The sequence below is a fragment of the Hippoglossus stenolepis genome, chromosome 22, assembly GCF_022539355.2.
Source record: "Hippoglossus stenolepis isolate QCI-W04-F060 chromosome 22, HSTE1.2, whole genome shotgun sequence".
NCBI classification, from domain to species: Eukaryota; Metazoa; Chordata; class Actinopteri; order Pleuronectiformes; family Pleuronectidae; genus Hippoglossus; species Hippoglossus stenolepis.
Genome location: NC_061504.1, coordinates 249270 through 268590, shown reverse-complemented (window position 1 = coordinate 268590; position 19321 = coordinate 249270). Strand labels below are relative to the sequence as shown.

Genomic DNA, 19321 nt, shown 5'->3' with positions numbered 1-19321 from the left:
TGCCAACTGGGGGTTTATGACTGTTTGTGCCCGAATTGGGATGGTAACACAGCTAGTAGATGGAGATGACTATATGGATTTTGATGACTGGACACCGGTTTTTAGAGGAAGGGGGCAAAGTAAAATAAATACAAGGCTTAATGAGGATTTAAGAGCATCTACCACTCAAAGCAGTAAAAGAGATTAAGAGGAGAATGGTTCAGATCAAGGAATGTGAAAATGCACTAAAATCTCAATATAAATCATTTAACCCTAACCCCATTTTGCATAAAAAATGCAAATGTCTTTTGGAGGAAATTTTGTAATTCAGTGAGATTCAGAGCAACCTAAATTGGTAAAGTGCGGGGAATTATTAATATTAATAATGATATTATATAACAGAAATGTTGGCACAGACCTTTATCAAAGTTCATAGTTCTAGTCATATTAGTGAAGAAGGGAGAAGCTACTGTGGCTGAGAATGAGGAACTTTTATGGCAACATGAAGAAACCAGTGATTTATTAAATGTACCATACACAAAGGCAGAACTCAATCATGCTCGCAGGAAAACTAAAATGTCAGCCCCAGGGAAAGACGAGATAAAGTAATTAAAAGAATAATTAATGAAAGATTAACATATTATATGGAAAACAGAGGCTATGTATCAAAGTATCAGAGTAGATTCAGACACCATGGACACTGCCATATGTTAAGAACATAAATTAAGAAAAGCAAGGAAAGTTTAGTGGCCTTTTTTGTTTGACATAGAGAAGGCCTATGATATGATGTGGAAGGATGGGTTATTAATTAAACTAGCTAAGAGATGGGTTAAAGGTTCAATGTATTTGTGGATCAAATATTTTTTTAATGGAAGATTGATTCAGGTAAGAGTAGGGAAGTGTTCAGGATATTTTGTTGTCGAAAATGGAACACCTCAAGGTAGTATAGTGAGTCCTTTGTTATTTTCAATGATGATCAATTAAGCATTTCTGAGTTTGGAGAATGGGATGGGATCTTGTCTATGTGCAGATGATGGGGCAATTTGGAGAGGCAGGAATCTGGAGTTTATTGTGAAGAAACAGTAAGAGTCTATTGTTAAAATAGAATAATGGTCATTTAAATTGGGATTCAAATTCTCAGTAGACAAAACCAAGACAGTTTTCTTTACACAGAGAAGAATTGGCAGTAATTTTAAATTAAAATTATAAAATCAAGAACTAAAAAGAGTGACACAAACATTTTTAGGATTGTGGTTTTAGGATTACATGGGCTGTACACATTCAGAAAATAACTGACAACTGTAACAAAGTATTAAATGTAATGAGATGTCTGGTTGGAAGTTATTGGGGAACAGGGAAAAAAAGCATTAAAACCATTTATATTGGATTAATAAGATCAGTATTTGATTATGGGTGTGTAGCATGCGGATCGGTAGCAACATCCCTCATGACGTTAGTCTCAAGGCCTGATACTGAATTTTGTCTATGTTTAGGTGACATAGGACAACCCCAACATCAGCACTACAAGTGGAAATTGTAGAAATGCCACTGGAATTAAGGAGATAATAGCGATCTCTGAATTACTGGATTAGTTTAAAAGGACATAATGGAGATCATACAACACAAGAGACACTAAAACCATGTTGGGAAAAGGAGAGGAGAGAAACAAAAGGTTTTGGATGGAAAATTGAACAGAAAGCAAAATAACTAACTGGAAATAAATATTAGTCCAAAAATACCACTGTAATACACCTGTGGATACTTCCCGACTCTGTTGTAGACCTCACATTGCTTGGTTAAAAGATTTAAGATAAGGAATTTAGTTTACACCCACAGGTCTATACAGATCTATACGCTTCAAAGAACTCAGTAAACAAAATTGATATTTAATTCATGGTTTCAGATTTCAACATTAAAATTCTCAAACGAATCAGTGATGGATTATCAGTGTATACTGGGGAGATGCTGAAGCATTGCAGTGGGTTGAAGAGGTGAGACCTATGAGGGCAGTAATATGTTCTCATTCCAGTTCATCGTTAACCAGCTTGAAGCACAGCCATTCAGACAGCACACCCGGTGTTTTAATTCAAATGAGGGGACAAAGTATAACACTTGGATGGATACCAGCACAAATAGGAATCAAAATAAAACTAAATAGCTGACAAATGTGCAAAGGAAGCCACAGAAATAATCACATTGAAGTCACACTATCCTTTAGTAAAACGGAAATAAAGACCACAATTATGCATAGGTTCAAATCAAATCAAATCAAATATACTTTATTGTCCCATGGGGAATATTGTCATGGGCCAAAGGTCAACAGAAAGGTGGCAATAGCAATGGGTGAGAAAAAAGGAAGGTGGTTTTACAGAATTCAAAGAAAAGTAGGTATGATAAGAAACACGAGTAGAACCTGTAGAGAGGAAACAATATTATCTAGGTTACGTTTTGGTAATATATATATATATATATACACTACCGTTCAAAAGTTTGGGGTCACCCAGACAATTTCATGTTTTCCATGAAAACTCACACTTTTATTTATCAAATGAGTTGCAAAATGAATAGAAAATATAGTCAAGACATTGACAAGGTTAGAAATAATGATTTTTATTTGAAATATTAATTTTGTTCTTCAAACTTTGCTTTCGTCAAAGAATGCTCCATTTGCAGCAATTACAGCATTGCAGACCTTTGGCATTCTAGCTGTTAATTTGTTGAGGTAATCTGTAGAAATTTCACCCCACGCTTCCTGAAGCCCCTCCCACAAGTTGGATTGGCTTGATGGGCACTTCTTGCGTACCATACGGTCAAGCTGCTCCCACAACAGCTCAATGGGGTTGAGATCTGGTGACTGCGCTGGCCACTCCATTACAGACAGCATACCAGCTGCCTGCTTCTTCCCTAAATAGTTCTTGCATAATTTGGAGGTGTGCTTTGGGTCATTGTCCTGTTGTAGGAGGAAATTGGCTCCAATCAAGCGCTGTCCACAGGGTTGCAAAATGGAGTGATAGCCTTCCTTATTTAAAATCCCTTTTACCTTGTACAAATCTCCCACTTTACCAGCACCAAAGCAGCCCCAGACCATCACATTACCTCCACCATGCTTGACAGATGGCGTCAGGCACTCTTCCAGCATCTTTTCACCTGTTCTGCGTCTCACAAATGTTCTTCTGTGTGATCCAAACACCTCAAACTTTGATTCGTCTGTCCATAACACTTTTTTCCAATCTTCTTCTGTCCAATGTCTGTGTTCTTTTGCCCATATCAATCTTTTCTTTTTATTGGCCAGTCTCAGATATGGCTTTTTCTTTGCCACTCTGCCTAGAAGCCCAGCATCCCGGAGTCGCCTCTTCACTGTAGACGTTGACACTGGTGTTTTGCGGGTACCATTTAAAGAAGCTGCCAGTTGAGGACCGGTGAGGCGTCTATTTCTCAAACTAGAGACTCTAATATACTTGTCTTCTTGCTGAGTTGTGCACCGGGCCTCCCACTTCTCTTTTACTCTGGTTAGAGCCCGTTTGTGCTGTTCTCTGAAGGGAGTAGTACACACTGTTGTAGGAAATTTTCAGTTTCTTCGCAATTTCTCGCATGGAATAGCCTTCATTTCTAAGAACAAGAATAGACTGGCGAGTTTCACATGAAAGTTCTCTTTTCTGGCCATTTTGAGAGTATAATCAGACGCACAAATGTGATGCTCCAGATACTCAACTAGCTCAAAGGAAGGCCAGTTTTATAGCTTCTCTCACCAGCAAAACAGTTTTCAGCTGTGCTAACATAATTGCACAAGGGTTTTCAAGGGTTTTCTAATCATCCATTAGTCTTCTAAGGCGATTAGCAAACACAATGTACCATTAGAACACTGGAGTGATAGTTGCTGGGAATGGGCCTCTATACACCTATGTAGATATTTCATTAAAAACCAGACGTTTCCACCTAGAATAGTCATTTACCACATTAACAATGTATAGAGTGTATTTCTGATTAATTTAATGTTATCTTCATTGAAAAAAACAGTGCTTTTCTTTGAAAAATAAGGAAATTTCTAAGTGACCCCAAACTTTTGAACGGTAGTGTATATATATATATTAAATGGAGTCCTGTATGACCAAAACGAAATAAAAATGGAAAATAAAGTTTAACTTTATTTTATTTATTTATCCATTATGGAAAATAAATATATATATATATATATATATTAAATGGAAATAAAAATGGAAAGTTATAATCTCTATCAAGTTTGTCCTGCTGAGATTCTGAAACAAAAATACCGCCATATAAATATATTTAATTTTTTTAGAACGAGTTAATGTATTTAGGTTCCCTATCCACACTCCATACCAGTTGATGGCGGTAATGCAACATAGCTTTGTTTGCCATCCGCCATAAAACATGAAAGAAGAAGAGGAAAGGATTTTATTTTGAATGCAGTAGCCGGAAGTCGTATTTGTAATTGTCGTAGGTTTAATCGTTCGAGCCACATTAGGTGCAGACTCTCACGCTTGGCTAAATTGAGGACTCAAACGTAAGATCGCGGTACATAAATGAGATAGCAAAACACTGAGGAAACCGTAGGATGGATCCTAACCGGATAATGCAGGCTCTCAAAGGGACTATCGACCCTAATCTGAGAATAGCGGCGGAAAATGAACTCAATCAGGTGGGTTAGCTGAAATAGTTTTTTTGTTTGTTGTTTTCAGAGGGTACACCGCGGACCATTTTTGCTCATAAATGATGTTGGTGATATCGGAGGAGCTTAGGCCGTGTTTTGGAGAATCGAGCTCTACTACGGCCTGGTGAATCTGCATGACTTCTCAGCAGTTTTCGTTAGGCCTGGGATCGCCAGTTCCACACTCTGACTCATCTGCCTTGCAATCTAATACGAGTCAGTTCCGACAGCAATCGTGATCCATCAGTGATATCTAGTCTTGATCCTGTCCCCACACACACACACACACACACACACACACACACACACACACACACACACACACACACACAGAGAGGCACACGCGCTTCCGCTGGAGTTTCACACGGTACTAATGTCGCAGTGATAACTGGTGTAACAGTATAACAAGTATAGCCTAAAAAGAGAGTAAAACAGTGTACCATATTTCAACTCCGGCATAATTCCCAAATTCCCGAGGTCTTTCCTGAAAATATGTTTCTTCATCCAATTGCTCATTACCCCAGTTTTATGTTCAACCTTTTACCCTTTAAGTCAGATTTAATGGTGAGTAGCACAAAGTTAACTTATAAATTGGCATCTCCTCTTGAGACATTATAATTTTCATATCATACTTCAAGGTCCATACTACTGTTTATCATTAACACATATATCACACCAGGGCTCCAGACTAACGAACTAGCACATAATTTAGGTGCACCCAAAATTTGTCACTGTGCCATTTTTGGAATGCAATAATACAGCTATTAAACATTTTCTCGACTGTTCCCATATACATTAGTAATTTTTTAATTTGGGCTGGGTATTATCACTGATTAACCACATCGACAAATTTGTAATTCACAATGTCTAAATTGGTGCATTATTTCTGTCACGAGAACTAATTTTCTTGGACGTTATATTGTCCCAGAAAATATTGGGATGAATTATATTATCATTTTTAAACCATTTTATACCACTGATAATGAAATAGCATGATCATGCAAGCAGTCTACACCCTTTTCAAAGAGCAATTAATGTAATTCTTAAGAATATTCAGTCTGATGTTTCAATTAGAATCAAAAATATTAAAATGTCCAATATACATAAAACAGTAATAAAGTAAACCACACACAACCAAAACAATAAATAAAATGGACTCTCTGGCTCTGTTAACAAAAATAGCTCTTGAATCGTGTGCGTGTGTGCGTGTGCTTGTGCGTGTGTGTGTGTGTGTGTGTGGAGAACTCTGGAGCTAATCAAACAAACACAAAGTAAACTTCAGTATTGCTCAGGTCCTAATAACGTGATGAGAATATGACACGGTACAAACCAACTGCTCGTTCACGTTAACGAGTTTTCCCCCATCATACCTGCTTCACTTTCTGTTTCTCCCATAGACTGTATACAAAGGGTTATATACAGGGTTTCTCCCTGTGTGAGTGAGTGGGGGCGGGGTTGCCGGTCCGAGAACTGTGAGTGTAAATCCACCTCGATCCCAGAAGAGATAGAGACCAGTTAAATATCAGAAGCGCAGATGCGCACAGGTCCGAGGAAGGAAAGCTTTGGTCGCACTTCACAGATGTTTGGTTGCATGTGCGTTTGTTTTTACGTCTTTATGAATTGCCTCGCGGGCCGGATCAAACAATCTTGCGGCCGTATACAGCCCAAAGGCCGGGAATTCCCGACCCCTGCAGTCCAAAATACAGGGGCACAACCTCTGTGCCGTTAATAGTAGCAAGGACCCTGTTTGAATGCTCAGGAAACTTCACTTTGAGCTTGTCTGTCTGCCTTAAAACACTAATCAGTAAAAACATAAAGGGAGTTGGATAATATATATAATATTATATTAGTTTTAATATATTTCTTTATATTCCTTCAGCCAAGTACTGCATGCTACTTATTTGATGTAATTTTTCTGCTGTAACATTGCAAATTTCCCCATTGCGGGACTAATAAAGGACTTCTTATCTTAAATAAACTTCAAATATAATTAATTGTCTAATTCCTTGTGCAAAGATACAAGGAATCAGGCCCGGATCAAGCATATATATATATATATATATATATATATATATATATATATATATATTACACAATCGGATTTCTAAAGTTAATTTAATACTTATACATGTTTGGGTCTTTTCATACATGTTTGAACCATTAAAAAGTAATTTTTTACAGTTTATACCAGCTGTCAGTAATTTACTGCTCCTCGCTGTGTCCATCATTGGCGGTGTGCACTGCCAACCAAATCAAGCCAAACGGAGTGCGCAAGGCCATCTCCTCCAGCTCTCCATACATTGCCATGAAGAAAGATTTTACTCATTTAACAAAAGGATTGATCATTATGTGGTAAACAGTGTTGATATTGTGGCTGTCTAACAAATCAACATCGGCGGAGTATGTGTTGGTCTGTGTATCTGTATGTGAATGTATAGGTAAAACCTGGAAAATTGGCTACGCAGTTTAGTGACGTATTAACATTGCTGCTGATGTTTACCGCACCCCGACACCGTCGTCAGCTCTTATCACCCCAAACGCTCTCACTTTTCAAACACCACTTTTCACTGGCAGGTATTTGTTTTCTTTTAGTTTTTTTCATTTCTGTCTCCCCACTCGCACGCGGTGAATACCCACTGTGTTCACACATCAACTTCTCCTGGATTTCTACGGACATCATACTAGGAGATAAGGCTGATAAAGTCAGCAAAAACTCGGAAGCGTCTCACTCGGACAATTTATGTTCACACATGCACCTCCCCCGGAGAACATACGGAGGAAAGCAGCTTGAGTGACAGACACAACACTGTCTCAGCTGTACCTCAGCCAGCATTTGCATTTGTTTTGGAAGGAGTGAAAAAAAGAGACCTTTGCTTGCAGGATGCATAGCGATGAGGTAATATATCTTTTTGTTTATGTATGATATGAAAACATGATTATTTTGTTTTAGTACCGTTCACTTTGGTTTCATGTAAATCTTCATTATGTAGATGCTAGAGAATAGCAATTTCATTGTAAAAGCTAAAGTTAGCAACATTACATCATAATGTTATGTATTCACCAAGCAAACAGCGGCTATAGATCGGTTGCAAGGCCGACAGAGTGTTGCGTTGTAAGCCAACTGGCGCTTTCTAGCAAGCAATACAGCAGACTAGAGAAAAGCTTACCTCAGGCTTTGAAACTTTTCAATTTAACATCTCTATGATACCACAACAAAACATCTATTTTTTAATGATTTCTTTTACGGTCATCCATTTAAATTGTTTTACGAGGAGCTTAAAGGAACAACTACAATTTCATTATACAATCCTGTGTTGCAAAATTATACATGTGAACCTTGTTGCTTGTATTAATATAATATAATTTTCTCCAGACTGTACGCAGCCATTTGAATTAAAAGTTAAGGTTAAAATTAACAGCCTTTAGCATGGTGGAAACTTTATTTTTCTTTCTTTATTTCTACCCTACCAACTCTAATAGCTAACTATTATCTGCCAATATTTCACAGGCCATGTCAATGCAGGACCTCAGTTTGAAATTGAGGGGTTCACTTCCAGTTCCTCTGAATTTGCGTCTGAGCAGAAACATCAGCTCCTGGAGAAGTCATGTTGAGGCTTCCAGGACTTATCTTTGATGTACTGGACTTGGAGCCTGTCCGAAACCCAGAGACCCCAAACCGAGGACAACCACAATGGTGATACTGCAGGGAGATGCCGACTGACTTGAGGAGCTGATATCTAGTTTGTTCGGTGAGTAAACTCTTGTTTTCATCTTCACATATGCAGCACAAAAGTTACTGTGTGTTTCTTGGTTGTTCTGACTGTAGAAGGGGAAACTGTTAGTATGTTAATTACTGTCCTGGTGAATGTTAATGATGATGCTAATCAAGCTAGCAATTAGCTGATAGCTTTTGCAATGCTGGGCCAACCTGCTTGCCTGTGTTAACCAGGTGTAAAAAGCTAGATTTCAAAATTGTAATTCAACCAACATTACGATGACCACGTTTGTTTTGTTTCTGCCACGTGACTCAGTTTAAATCAGGGGTCTCAAACCTGTCTTCATCTGACAGCTACTTTGAAAAAATTGATGCAACATACTTGCATCACATCGCTTACATTTATTCACATAGCACTCATCAGCTGAATTAAGCTACTTTTTGTACACGTGTAAAATTGCAATACCCAAAGCTTATCAAAAATCTTAACTTTACATCAAGGTCCAAGAAAACATGACTATTTTTCACTTATTATTATGGCCTACATGGTAAGTTACTTTTTTATTTTCTTTGTCCTTTGTCCTCATATTGATGTTCTATAAGCACCACCTTATGTACATCCAAACCTTATTTCTGCCCCGGCATGGCTTTCCAACATGTTTACAACTGATGGGGAGTGTTGCAGTGTTTTATTTTTCAGTCGCTGGAAGCAAAATTACAGTTTTGCTTTAAAAGCCTTAACATCCCTGATCATGTAAGAGTTGGTTTTGTCTTTGCCTTGTAACTGTGAGTTCAGGTTGATCAAGTTTCTCAGTCATATCTGTCAGAAAAGCAAGATCAAGCAGCCACTCAGCATCAGACAAGAGGGCAGTGTCCTCCTCTCTTGATTCCATGAAAGCCTTGATTTCTTTCAGCTAGGATAATGAGTGTTGCTCAGCCACCTGATATCTGTGTGGAGGAGGACATCACCATACTCAGCAGACAGCTCCTGAAGAATCAGTTTTAAGCGTCTGTGTCTTTTGGCCTTTGTTCGAATGGAGTTGATAATCTTAATAACAGGTCTCATGACATGATCAAATCTCATGACTTTGGCGTATATAGCCTGTTGATGAATGATGTAGTGATAGTTCACAATTTTGGGAAGGTCCGTGTCTACATTGCACTCTGCAATAAATCCTGAGTGGCATCCTGTCATAGCTGGGACTCCATCTGTTGTTATAGACACCAGCTTTTTAAGGCACATTTTTTTCCACAAAGTAGTTTAGCAAAACGTTGTAGATATTGACTCCTCTGGTTGTGTTTTTCAGAGGAAGCAATGTCAAAAACTCCTGGTGGAAAAGTCATCAAAGACCATCCAAACAAACATAGCCAACTGGGCGGTATCAGTCGAGTCCACGACTCGTCACACTGAATTGAAAACCATTTGCACCTTGTCGTGTCCTGCTCCAGCTGCCCCATTGCACCTGCAGATAGCGTGGACACCCTCTGTGCACTGTGTCACCATCCGGCTTCGGTGAATGGCTTTTGTGCTTTGTCAGGATGTACGCCACTTTAAATGATGCCCCTGTTGCCGCATTGGCCTTCTTCGTCGGTTGGGTGAATAAACATTACTGTTTTTTAAGTGTTGCTTTTAGCTGGTTCATCTTTTTAGACCGTAGCGTGCTGCCTGCAGGAAAATCCTGTGCAAAGTTACCGTATACTTCATTGTAGTGGTGCTCCACGTTGCTTCTTTTGCCAACTGAAACACTGGCCCAGCAGATAAGGCACAAACACTTGTCCTTGACATTCATAAAAAAAAAATGGAAATGTTTTCTGCTTTTTCTTGGCCTGGCCACCTTCATTGTCCATCTTAAATCTGACTAAACAGGCTCGCTCATAGAACCCAACTCCTCACTTTATCTCAGCTAGTGTACAACGTAACTACCTCAACATGTATGTAAGTTTGCTGCTACATTGCTGTGATTGGTTAGGTTCAGACATTGACAAACTTGACAGGACTATCACCTTTTTATTGACAGCTGATAGGCCTATCTTATTATTTTGTATTGGAGCGGGTGGTGCATCTAGTATGCAGTGTTTCCCCTACCATTATATTAGGGTGGCGCCCCGCCAGCCCCCCCTGGAAGGTCAAGTTAATTTAATTTAATTTAATTTTTTTAATATAGCGCCAGATGTGTTAGATTGAAGTATGAAGAGGTGCATTATTTGCCGTCCGATTTTTTTAACACAGTCTGTGAACCTATTGGCGAGCTACTGAAAACCTGCCCGCGAGCTAAAGGTACATGTTGGAGATGTTGTGATAGTTCAGTTTAACATAATGGTTAGGTAACTTCTAGGGCTGTAACGATACTCGGTTCAGACCTCGGTTTTTTGAGCCATTGTTCAGTTCATCCCTCAAGTTTTTTTTTGGGGGGGGGGGGGTGTAAGAAAAAGGGGAATGGGGAATTTCTGGGTTTTATTCAAATGCCAATATTTGGAACAGTAAAGAGAAGAACACTCAAGAACATGTTGGACTTGACTTCACATAAAACTACGTGAACTAAAAGTGTGTGTGTGTGTGTGTGTGTGTGTGTGTGTGTGTGTGTGTGTGTGTGTGTGTGTGTGTGTGTGTGTGTGTGTGTGTGTGTGTGTGTGTGTGTGTGTGTGTGTGTGTGTGTGTGTGTGTGTGTGGACTCATATGAATGTGTGTATGATTGGGTGAATGGCAATAAACTGTACTGTAAAGAGCTTTGAGTGTTCATCAATACTAGAAAAGCGCTATGTGTATATATAGAGAGTGAGCAAGGCCATTTACGATTCAAACAATAAAAAACAGTTACAACTAAAATCTCTTCCAGGTTTTACCGCAGATCTTCATAAACCAACAACACAGGAAAGTAAACAGAAAAAGAAGTGTCCTTGTTGCTTTAATAACAGCGTTCCTATATACAATATCTACAGGGCACTCATGGTACCATTGATGGTCAAGTCGTTCAGTAAGTCAGGCATACACCAGCAGGCAGCTCCAGGGAAACTCCATAGGAAATAATAAGTGTCTGCTTCAGAGCAGCGACAACACGCTTCTGCAAAGGTAAAGCAGATGATCCTCTCCGACCTCCACACTCAGTGTTGGTTCATATTACGGGGGGTTGTGATTGGATTGGAGTGTGATTGGACACTCATACGCACAAACGCAACAGGCTGCACCTGCTGGTCTGACAGCTTGTGGGGTTGGTTAGAGAGACATGTCGTGGTTCCGTCTTCGCATAGTTAGAAAATCATTACAGCCCCAGTAACTTCTTATATGTGGTTAAACAGTCACATTAACTTTTCTCTGTTTTGTTAAGATTGTTGTGATTACCTGCTGAATGGATGTTGGATTTCTGGGTGTCGGGGTCTTTATTTCTACTTTAATCTGATTTCACGTGTTAATAGTCAATTATCATCTACAAATTCATGCATACTTTTTCTATTTGACTGTGCTTACATACATTTGTTTGTTTTTTATTATCCATCAATCTACCAGAGGCTTACAGGCTAAAGTAATGGTTGATGAGGATGATGACGATTTGAAACAACTGGACCTCATCCATTAAGTCACGTCTATGCAGTTCACACTTTGAGGATCAGGTCTTCACTCACAAGAGGGTGAGCATATATTCCCTAATTGCACTATAAATTCAATATTAGTATTATATAATGTATAGAACATTTTTGATGCAGGAGTTTGTTCATGTAATACTTTAAGTTCATACACAATAGTCCTCAACTAAAGCAGATATTCATGCACCTCTCCTGACAGTTGGTTCATGTATGCGATTCATTGTGATCCATCATGTCTAAACTAAAATGTTTGTGTTTTACCCGAATTTGAAAGGTGTCCACACTGAAAACTGAATGACTGGGGTCAACAGAAGGAATACCTCATGCATGGAGCAGCATATTTGGTGCCATTGTCAGGATGTGGAGGAGAGAGACAGGATACCAACATCCTTAATTATTTAATGAGTTGTGATGATGATATCAATAAACCACCTTCAGTTCAGTTCTCTCTGATGAGATGACAGACTAACAGAACTTTGTATCATTCTCTGTATTCACAGGTTCAGTTGCTTGCCTTTTACTTAATTTCTTCTGTTTTTAGAGGTGGTAGGAACATTTTTAAAACATAATTGAAAAACTGTTAAACTGATATTACCTGATGGATCCATTCAGCAGTCACAACCTTCACAGGTAAGTGTTAAACAATGTGACATGAAGAGACTTCAATATTATATAGGTGGAACTGTCTAACCAGAAGGTCACCTTGACTAAATGTAACTTCTATAACAAATGTTTACTGCTGTTATCACTTAATAATTATGTATTAGACATTCAAAGTCTTTCGTGTTTACTTAAGCTCTGATGTTTACATCTCGTAGCCACGGTTTGTGATTCAACAGTATGTTTAACACAGGTACATGTAACCGATTAAATTTTCAAATGACTACAGAAGAATTGCCTGGTTTTTGCACATTGACTTTTTCCTTATAATAAATCCAACAGGACACTTGAATTATTGTCATATTTGATATGTCATAATACACATAAGGAAAATACTAACTAATATCTTTCATTTGATTGAAACTAAAATGTAAAAAGTTTGTGATTAATTTCAAATTCTGACATCCTGTGATTACAATACTGTGCATGTTACTGCAGTAACTTTATAGCAGATGTGCTCCTTAAAATCAGTACAGTTTCAAAGATTACTTTATTACATTTTAAACTACACTAATTAATTTACAATCTGCAAACAAAATCAAATGCAGTTATGGTAAACGTGAACATAAATGTCAAAAGATTAGTCTTTTAGAATTGAGAAAGCACAATAGTAAAGTAGTACTTCATATACACCTTACAGTACTTTATGAAGTTGTGTGTGCACTGTAAGACTACAGTTCAAAGCCTGGTTGGAGGAACAAGCTGCTCTTACACTTAAAATCTTTAACAGTGTGTAGTTTGACTGTAATGACAGTGATGAAGAAAAAAAGATTGTAACAGTCCAGGAGCTGTTATCCATCATGAGTCACACAGTTCATGTAGCAGCTCACATCTGCTCTGACGTCTCTTCGTGCTCTACAGATAAAGACAGTTAGAAATGATTTTAAACAACAATAATTAATGTTACCTTAAATTCTTACTTTAGCTACAATTCATTACTGCTCTGAAATATCTGGACATTCTACAGTCTACAACTAGCTTTTTAGATGACTAACACTTAGCTTCCATCGTCCGAGGTAAAGTTCATAGCTAACTGTGTTAGCAGCTAGTTCTCGCAGTGTAGTCAGGAGCTCAGTGATATCAGTAGCCGGTGTTGTTGGACGTGTTTACATACATTATGGTCAGAGTTCAGACCAACCTCTCCAGCTCCTCCTTTTTGTCCAAATATGCTAATGTCCTGATCAAAACTGCCAAGATGGCGCTGGTCAAATTCGAAACTCGCGTCTTCAAAATGGCTGTTCACAAACTGATGGGCGACATCATGTAAGGTTGCCACTTGGATTTAAGTGATTGTAACATGCCCACAAATGACCTCACTCTAACGGCAAAGTTTTGAAACCCTTAAGCGTCTCCGCAAGCCATTTTAGGTCGATTTAATATGGTCCTATCTCCTTTCAAGGCCAATTGATGCGATTGACCATACTGTCGCTCTAAGGCTGCCAGTGCTCTCGTGAAAGGCTGTGGGTCATGGGCATTGGAAAGTGCAATACGGCGAGGAGAAGGGAGATGTAGGTGATCCAATAATATAAGGAATTTGTACAGTTCAGGCTCGTCTGCAGGTTAAAGGGTTAGTGAAAGCCATCTTCAACATTACAAACTCATGAGTATCATTATGGGTAAAATAAGGGAATGAGGGTCCCTCAAATTCATGATGGATACTGTAAACTCATAGCATACTGTATGTAAACTGCTCTGCTGCAGACCAGAAGGTTCTGCAGCGGGTAGTTAAGTCTGCACAGAAGATCATAGTCAGCAGTTTTCCAACAATTGGGGACATTGAATTTTTTTTACTTATTTGTATTTATTTTATATCCTTGTTCAGTTTTGGATTCTATTGTTTTATTTCATTATATTTATTTGCTGCTTCTACTTAGTTTTTAGATTCTAGTGTTTTATTTACTTTTTGCTTACCTTCACTACTTTGTTTCGTTCCCTCTCATGTACCTCATGTTTTGGAATGACAATAAATCATCTTGAATCTTAGCAGAGGGCGTATGCAAATAAGGAAATAGTGTTTGAGCTGAGTAGCGGACATTTTGGGGTTGGAATAGGCTACTGATTCAGATCTCACATGGGGCCTCATGTCAGTCATTACTGGCGGGCGGGGGACTGCATTCAGATGGTGCTTGTTCCCGGGACTGTATATGTAACGTTTGCTGCTTAGCTCCCACATTATCAGTCCTGCCGTCTGTAACGTTAATAGACAGTGTAACTTTAACTGGATAACACAATTGTTTGCGTCTGAAAAGTGTTATGTTTCTCTTAAAGACCCAGATTAAAGATGAGAAAAGTCGAGCAGCAACTGGACATAAACAGTGATGTTGAGGATTGTTGGAGAACATCCTATTTATTCTCCTTCTTCCTCCACTGTGTACCTCTTTAGGCGGGTGGCCTGAGCTGTCAGTATTTGTTGGCAGTCTCCAGTGCTTCAGGTATGGAAAGTGTGTTGTACTTCTTGAGTAACCCTTTCTTCACCACGCATTTCTGCAGTTCTGATAGTTGCCTAGCTTCTCTCCCTGTTACCTTGATCTTGGCCCCTAGCCGTCTTCTCCATTGCTCCTTGTGGTTTATGGCATTGATCTTGTATTCTAGCATCTCTAGGTTTACTACTGCTGTAGTGTACGTCAGCTTTTTGGTCGCAGTGATGCTCACAGTAAGGGTAATGCTGCTGCACTAAGCACATCTTCTAGCAGACTTTCTGATGGTATTTTCTTATCTTGCCTTGGTAATGGCGCCGAGGAAGGCTGCCGTGTCTCAAGCTCCCCCACAGCTCTGCTCTTTTTTCTCTTTTATCAGTTTTTTTGTTATTTATTCTACTTTATTTTGCATTGTGCACTCTGACAAAGCGAGCCCTATCATAGAACAACTTCTGCTCAACTTCTGCCACCAGCAAACAAAGGAGAATACCCATGGCGCTGTTTACCTGTCGTACCTGAAGCACGGAGGCGACGAAGGAAACGAGGGTCACGGGCCGGCGTCCTAGTCCGGCTGAGGAAACGTGAGAACCGGCCTCCATTACCAAGTATTCTTCTGGCTAATGTTCAGTCTCTGGATAACAAGCTGGACGAACTTCGGAGCAGGATGGCTTTTCAACGGGACATTAAGTTTTGTAACGTGATGGTTTTCACAGAGACTTGGCTCGACCCCTCGATCCCGGACTCCGCCATTGTTCCCGAGGGGGTCTCCATTCACCGCCAGGACCGGACAACAAACTCGGGGAAGAGCAAGGGAGGAGGTGTCTGCTGCATGGTGAACAATCTGTGGTGCTCAGACGTGGAGATTATTTCTTCGGACCTGGAGCACCTCATGATCAGATGCCGACCTTATTACATCCAGAGGGAGTTTACATCGGTCGTTATTACAGCGGTGTACATTCCGCCACATGCCGACACGAATCAGGCACTGGACAAGCTGCATGCGGTTATCGACAGGACAGAGACATCACGGCCCGAGGCTGCGTTTATTGTGGCCGGTGATTTTAACTACGCCAAGATGAGGAAAGTCCTACGCGCGGAGCGAACACGCTCGACCATGTTTACACTCCCTTCCGGGATGCGTATAAGGCCCTCCCCCGCCCCCCATTCGGCAAATCGGATCACGCCTCAGTTCTGCTGCTGCCTTCCTATAGGCAGAAACTCAAACGTGACAGACCGGTGACTCGGACCATTCAGCGGTGGACCGACCAATCAGACTCGGCTCTATGGGACAGCTTCAGCATTACGGAGTGGTGCATGTTCCAGGATGACATCAACACGTACACGGACGCGGTCATCTGCTACATCAGCAAATGCATCGATGACGTCGTACCCAGGATTACTGTACGATCATTCCCAAACCAGAAGCCCTGGATTAATGGTGACGTCCATGCAAAACTCAAAGCACGGACTGATGCCTACATCTCAGGGGATCTGGAGGAGTACAGGAAGTCCAGGTACGCCCTCCGGAGTGCTATTAGCAGTGCCGAGAGACATTACAGGGACAAGGTGGAGTCTCACTACAAGGGCTCCAACACAAGGAACATGTGGGCTGGACTCAAAACCATCTCTGACTACAAAGCAAAGACCAGCAGTGCGGATGTAGTGTCTGCATCTCTCCCAGAGGATCTGAACACCTTTTATGCACGCTTTGAGAGCAACTCCCCGGCTGTGGAGATCCAAGAGGCCCAGGAGGACCGCTGCCCCCCAGTAATATCCAGGGCAGATGTGTGGAGATCACTTAACCGGATCAACACACGCAAGGCACCTGGACCTGATGGCATTCCCTGCTCCGAGCAAGTGTGTGCAGATCAGCTGGCAGATGTTTTCACAGACATTTTCAACCTGTCACTGCTCCAGTCTGTAGTCCCCGCATGTTTCAAGGAGACCATCATTGTCCCTGTTCCCAAAAAAACTAAAAACCTCTGCCTGAACGACTACCGCCCAGTAGCACTCACTTCCACCATCATGAAGTGTTTTGAGCGGCTAGTCAAACCATCCATCACCTCCTCCCTCCCTGACTCTCTGGACCCTCTTCAGTTTGCCTACAGGCCAAATAGGTCGACTGCAGATGCCATCTCCCTCACCCTTCACACTGCCCTCTCCCACCTGGACCAGAGGGACACATATGTGAGAATGCTGTTCATTGACTACAGTTCAGCATTCAATACCATCGTGCCCCTGAAGCTCGTCACCAAGCTCAGAGACCTTGGGCTCAACATCGCCCTCCGTGACTGGATTCTGAACTTCCTGACGGGCAGACCACAGGCGGTGCGGATAGGCAGCACCACATCCTCCACCCTGACTCTAAACACCGGTGCCCCCCAGGGCTGTGTGCTCAGTCCTCTCCTGTACTCCCTGTTCACGCATGACTGCGTGGCCACCCACAGCTCCAACACCATCATTAAATTTGCTGATGACACGACCGTCATAGGCCTGATCACCGGTGATGATGAGAAGGCCTACAGAGAGGAGGTCAGAGCCCTGACATCTTGGTGCCAGGACAACAACCTCCATCTCAATGTCAGCAAAACAAAGGAGCTGATCGTGGACTACAGGAAGAGACAAGGAGTAGAACACGCCCCCCTCTCCATCAACGGGACTACGGTGGAGCGAGTCAGCAGCTTCAGGTTCCTCGGGGTCCACATCAGTGATGACCTGACCTGGACCAACCACACAGACTCCATCAGGAAGACGGCCAGACAGCGGCTCTTCTTCCTCCGCAGGCTGCGGAGGCTCAACATGGATGCCAGGATTCTCTGCAACTTCTACAGGTGCACCATAGAGAGCATCCTGACTGGCTGCATCACCGCCTGGTACGGCAGCTGCACCGCCCTCAACCGTAAGGCTTTACAGAGGGTGGTGAGGTCTGCCCAGCACATCACCAGGACGGAGCTACCATCCATGGAGGACCTTTACACCCAGCGGTGTAGGAAGAAGGCCAACCGGATCATTAAAGATCCCTATCACCCCAGCCATAAACTGTTCTGCCTGCTGCCGTCTGGCCGACGGTACCGCAGCATCCGGGCCCGCACCACCAGGCTCAGAGACAGTTTCATCCCCCAGGCCATAAGACTTTTAAACTCCTCCAATCTGTCATAACTCTGCACCTTAGCATATTTGCACTATTGCACACACTTGCACTATTGTTTTCTTTTTTCTTTAGGTGTATATATATATTTTAGATATGTATATTTTATTTTAAATTTTAAATTTTGATTGAGCATTGTTATAAGAGAGCCTGTGACCCAAGCATTTCATTGCAAGCGACTGCTTAATGTTATCGTTGTGCATATGACAATAAACTCTTGAATCTTGAATCTAATCGTCCACAGGGGGGTTTCTTTTTTAGCTTAGATGTGGGTATCGAAGCATTCATTGATCCACCATCCTCTGCATATGTCTCTTTTCACTTGGATTACTAGTATAGTGGCATTCCAATAGTCCCATATTATCCACTCCTGACCATGTAAGAAGACCAGGAGGAAGTTCGAGGAACACCTCCAACAGAACAACACAAGAGAGGTGTGGAGAGGCCTGGAAACTATATCAGGCCCCAGCAAGGACAGTAGGAGGGAGACAAGGTGTGGGCAATTTAGCTGAATTTGTTTTTCAACAGATTTAATTCGGTCCCCACTCCCTCCCTTCCCCACCCACCAGAGCCTAGACGTGTGGCTGCAGCCACCATGCCCTCCCTCCTCCTTTTCCAGGACAGCAGGGATATCATCAGCTGGGATATCATCAGCTCCATCCATTAATTAGTTAATTAAATCATTTAATTTAGTTTATATAATGTAATAAAAAGTGAAAATTTGAATATACGGGTGTCGAAGACTATGTTGTCCCATATTTTTCATCCCAGATTTACACTCTGACCCATATTTCCATCAAACCGGTATTTAGTTACATTCTGTTCATTAAATGATCTTCTGGAAAAACTCTTAAATTTAACTTTGTGAACCTGCTGAAATCCTGTATTGTAATTTGTTCAAATTTAAATGTGAATAGAATGTAAAAACTGTCCTCTTCTTTTTTTTCTTTGTGTTTCAGTCTTACAAGATCATCAACTTTGCACCAACCCTGCTTCAGATCATTGTATCAGAGCAGGTGGAGTTTCCTGTTCGCCATGCAGGTAAGACACCGAAAAATCCAGAAAATTGCACTGCTGCTGTTTGCAATTCACTGCTGTAGGTCTTTTGGTTGTTAAGTTTTAATATTGACTATAATTGACATAATTTCCAT

General features: G+C 41.0%; 1 protein-coding gene and 1 long non-coding RNA gene across 10 annotated transcripts in view; both read left to right on the top strand.

The window, feature by feature from the left end:
- Positions 1 to 4400: 4400 nt before the first annotated feature.
- The window catches only part of ipo8 (importin 8), a 94020-nt gene continuing 79099 nt past the window's right edge, over positions 4401 to 19321 (top strand). For 5 of the 9 annotated variants that reach the window (XM_035147961.2, XM_035147960.2, XM_035147963.1 and 2 more), the window contains exons 1-2: positions 4402 to 4639; positions 19130 to 19211. In XM_035147961.2, the coding sequence (XP_035003852.1) occupies positions 4556 to 4639; positions 19130 to 19211 (166 nt within the window). In that variant the 5' untranslated portion in view covers positions 4402 to 4555. Of the gene's footprint in view, positions 4640 to 19129; positions 19212 to 19321 lie in introns of all 9 variants that reach the window. The other 4 variants (XM_035147957.2, XM_035147959.2, XM_035147958.1 and 1 more) reach the window with 1 other exon arrangement.
- On the top strand, positions 6812 to 12884 carry LOC118101892. Its single transcript, XR_004694600.1, has 3 exons — positions 6812 to 8397; positions 11869 to 11990; positions 12220 to 12884. It is a non-coding gene; the product is annotated as an uncharacterized LOC118101892 (long non-coding RNA).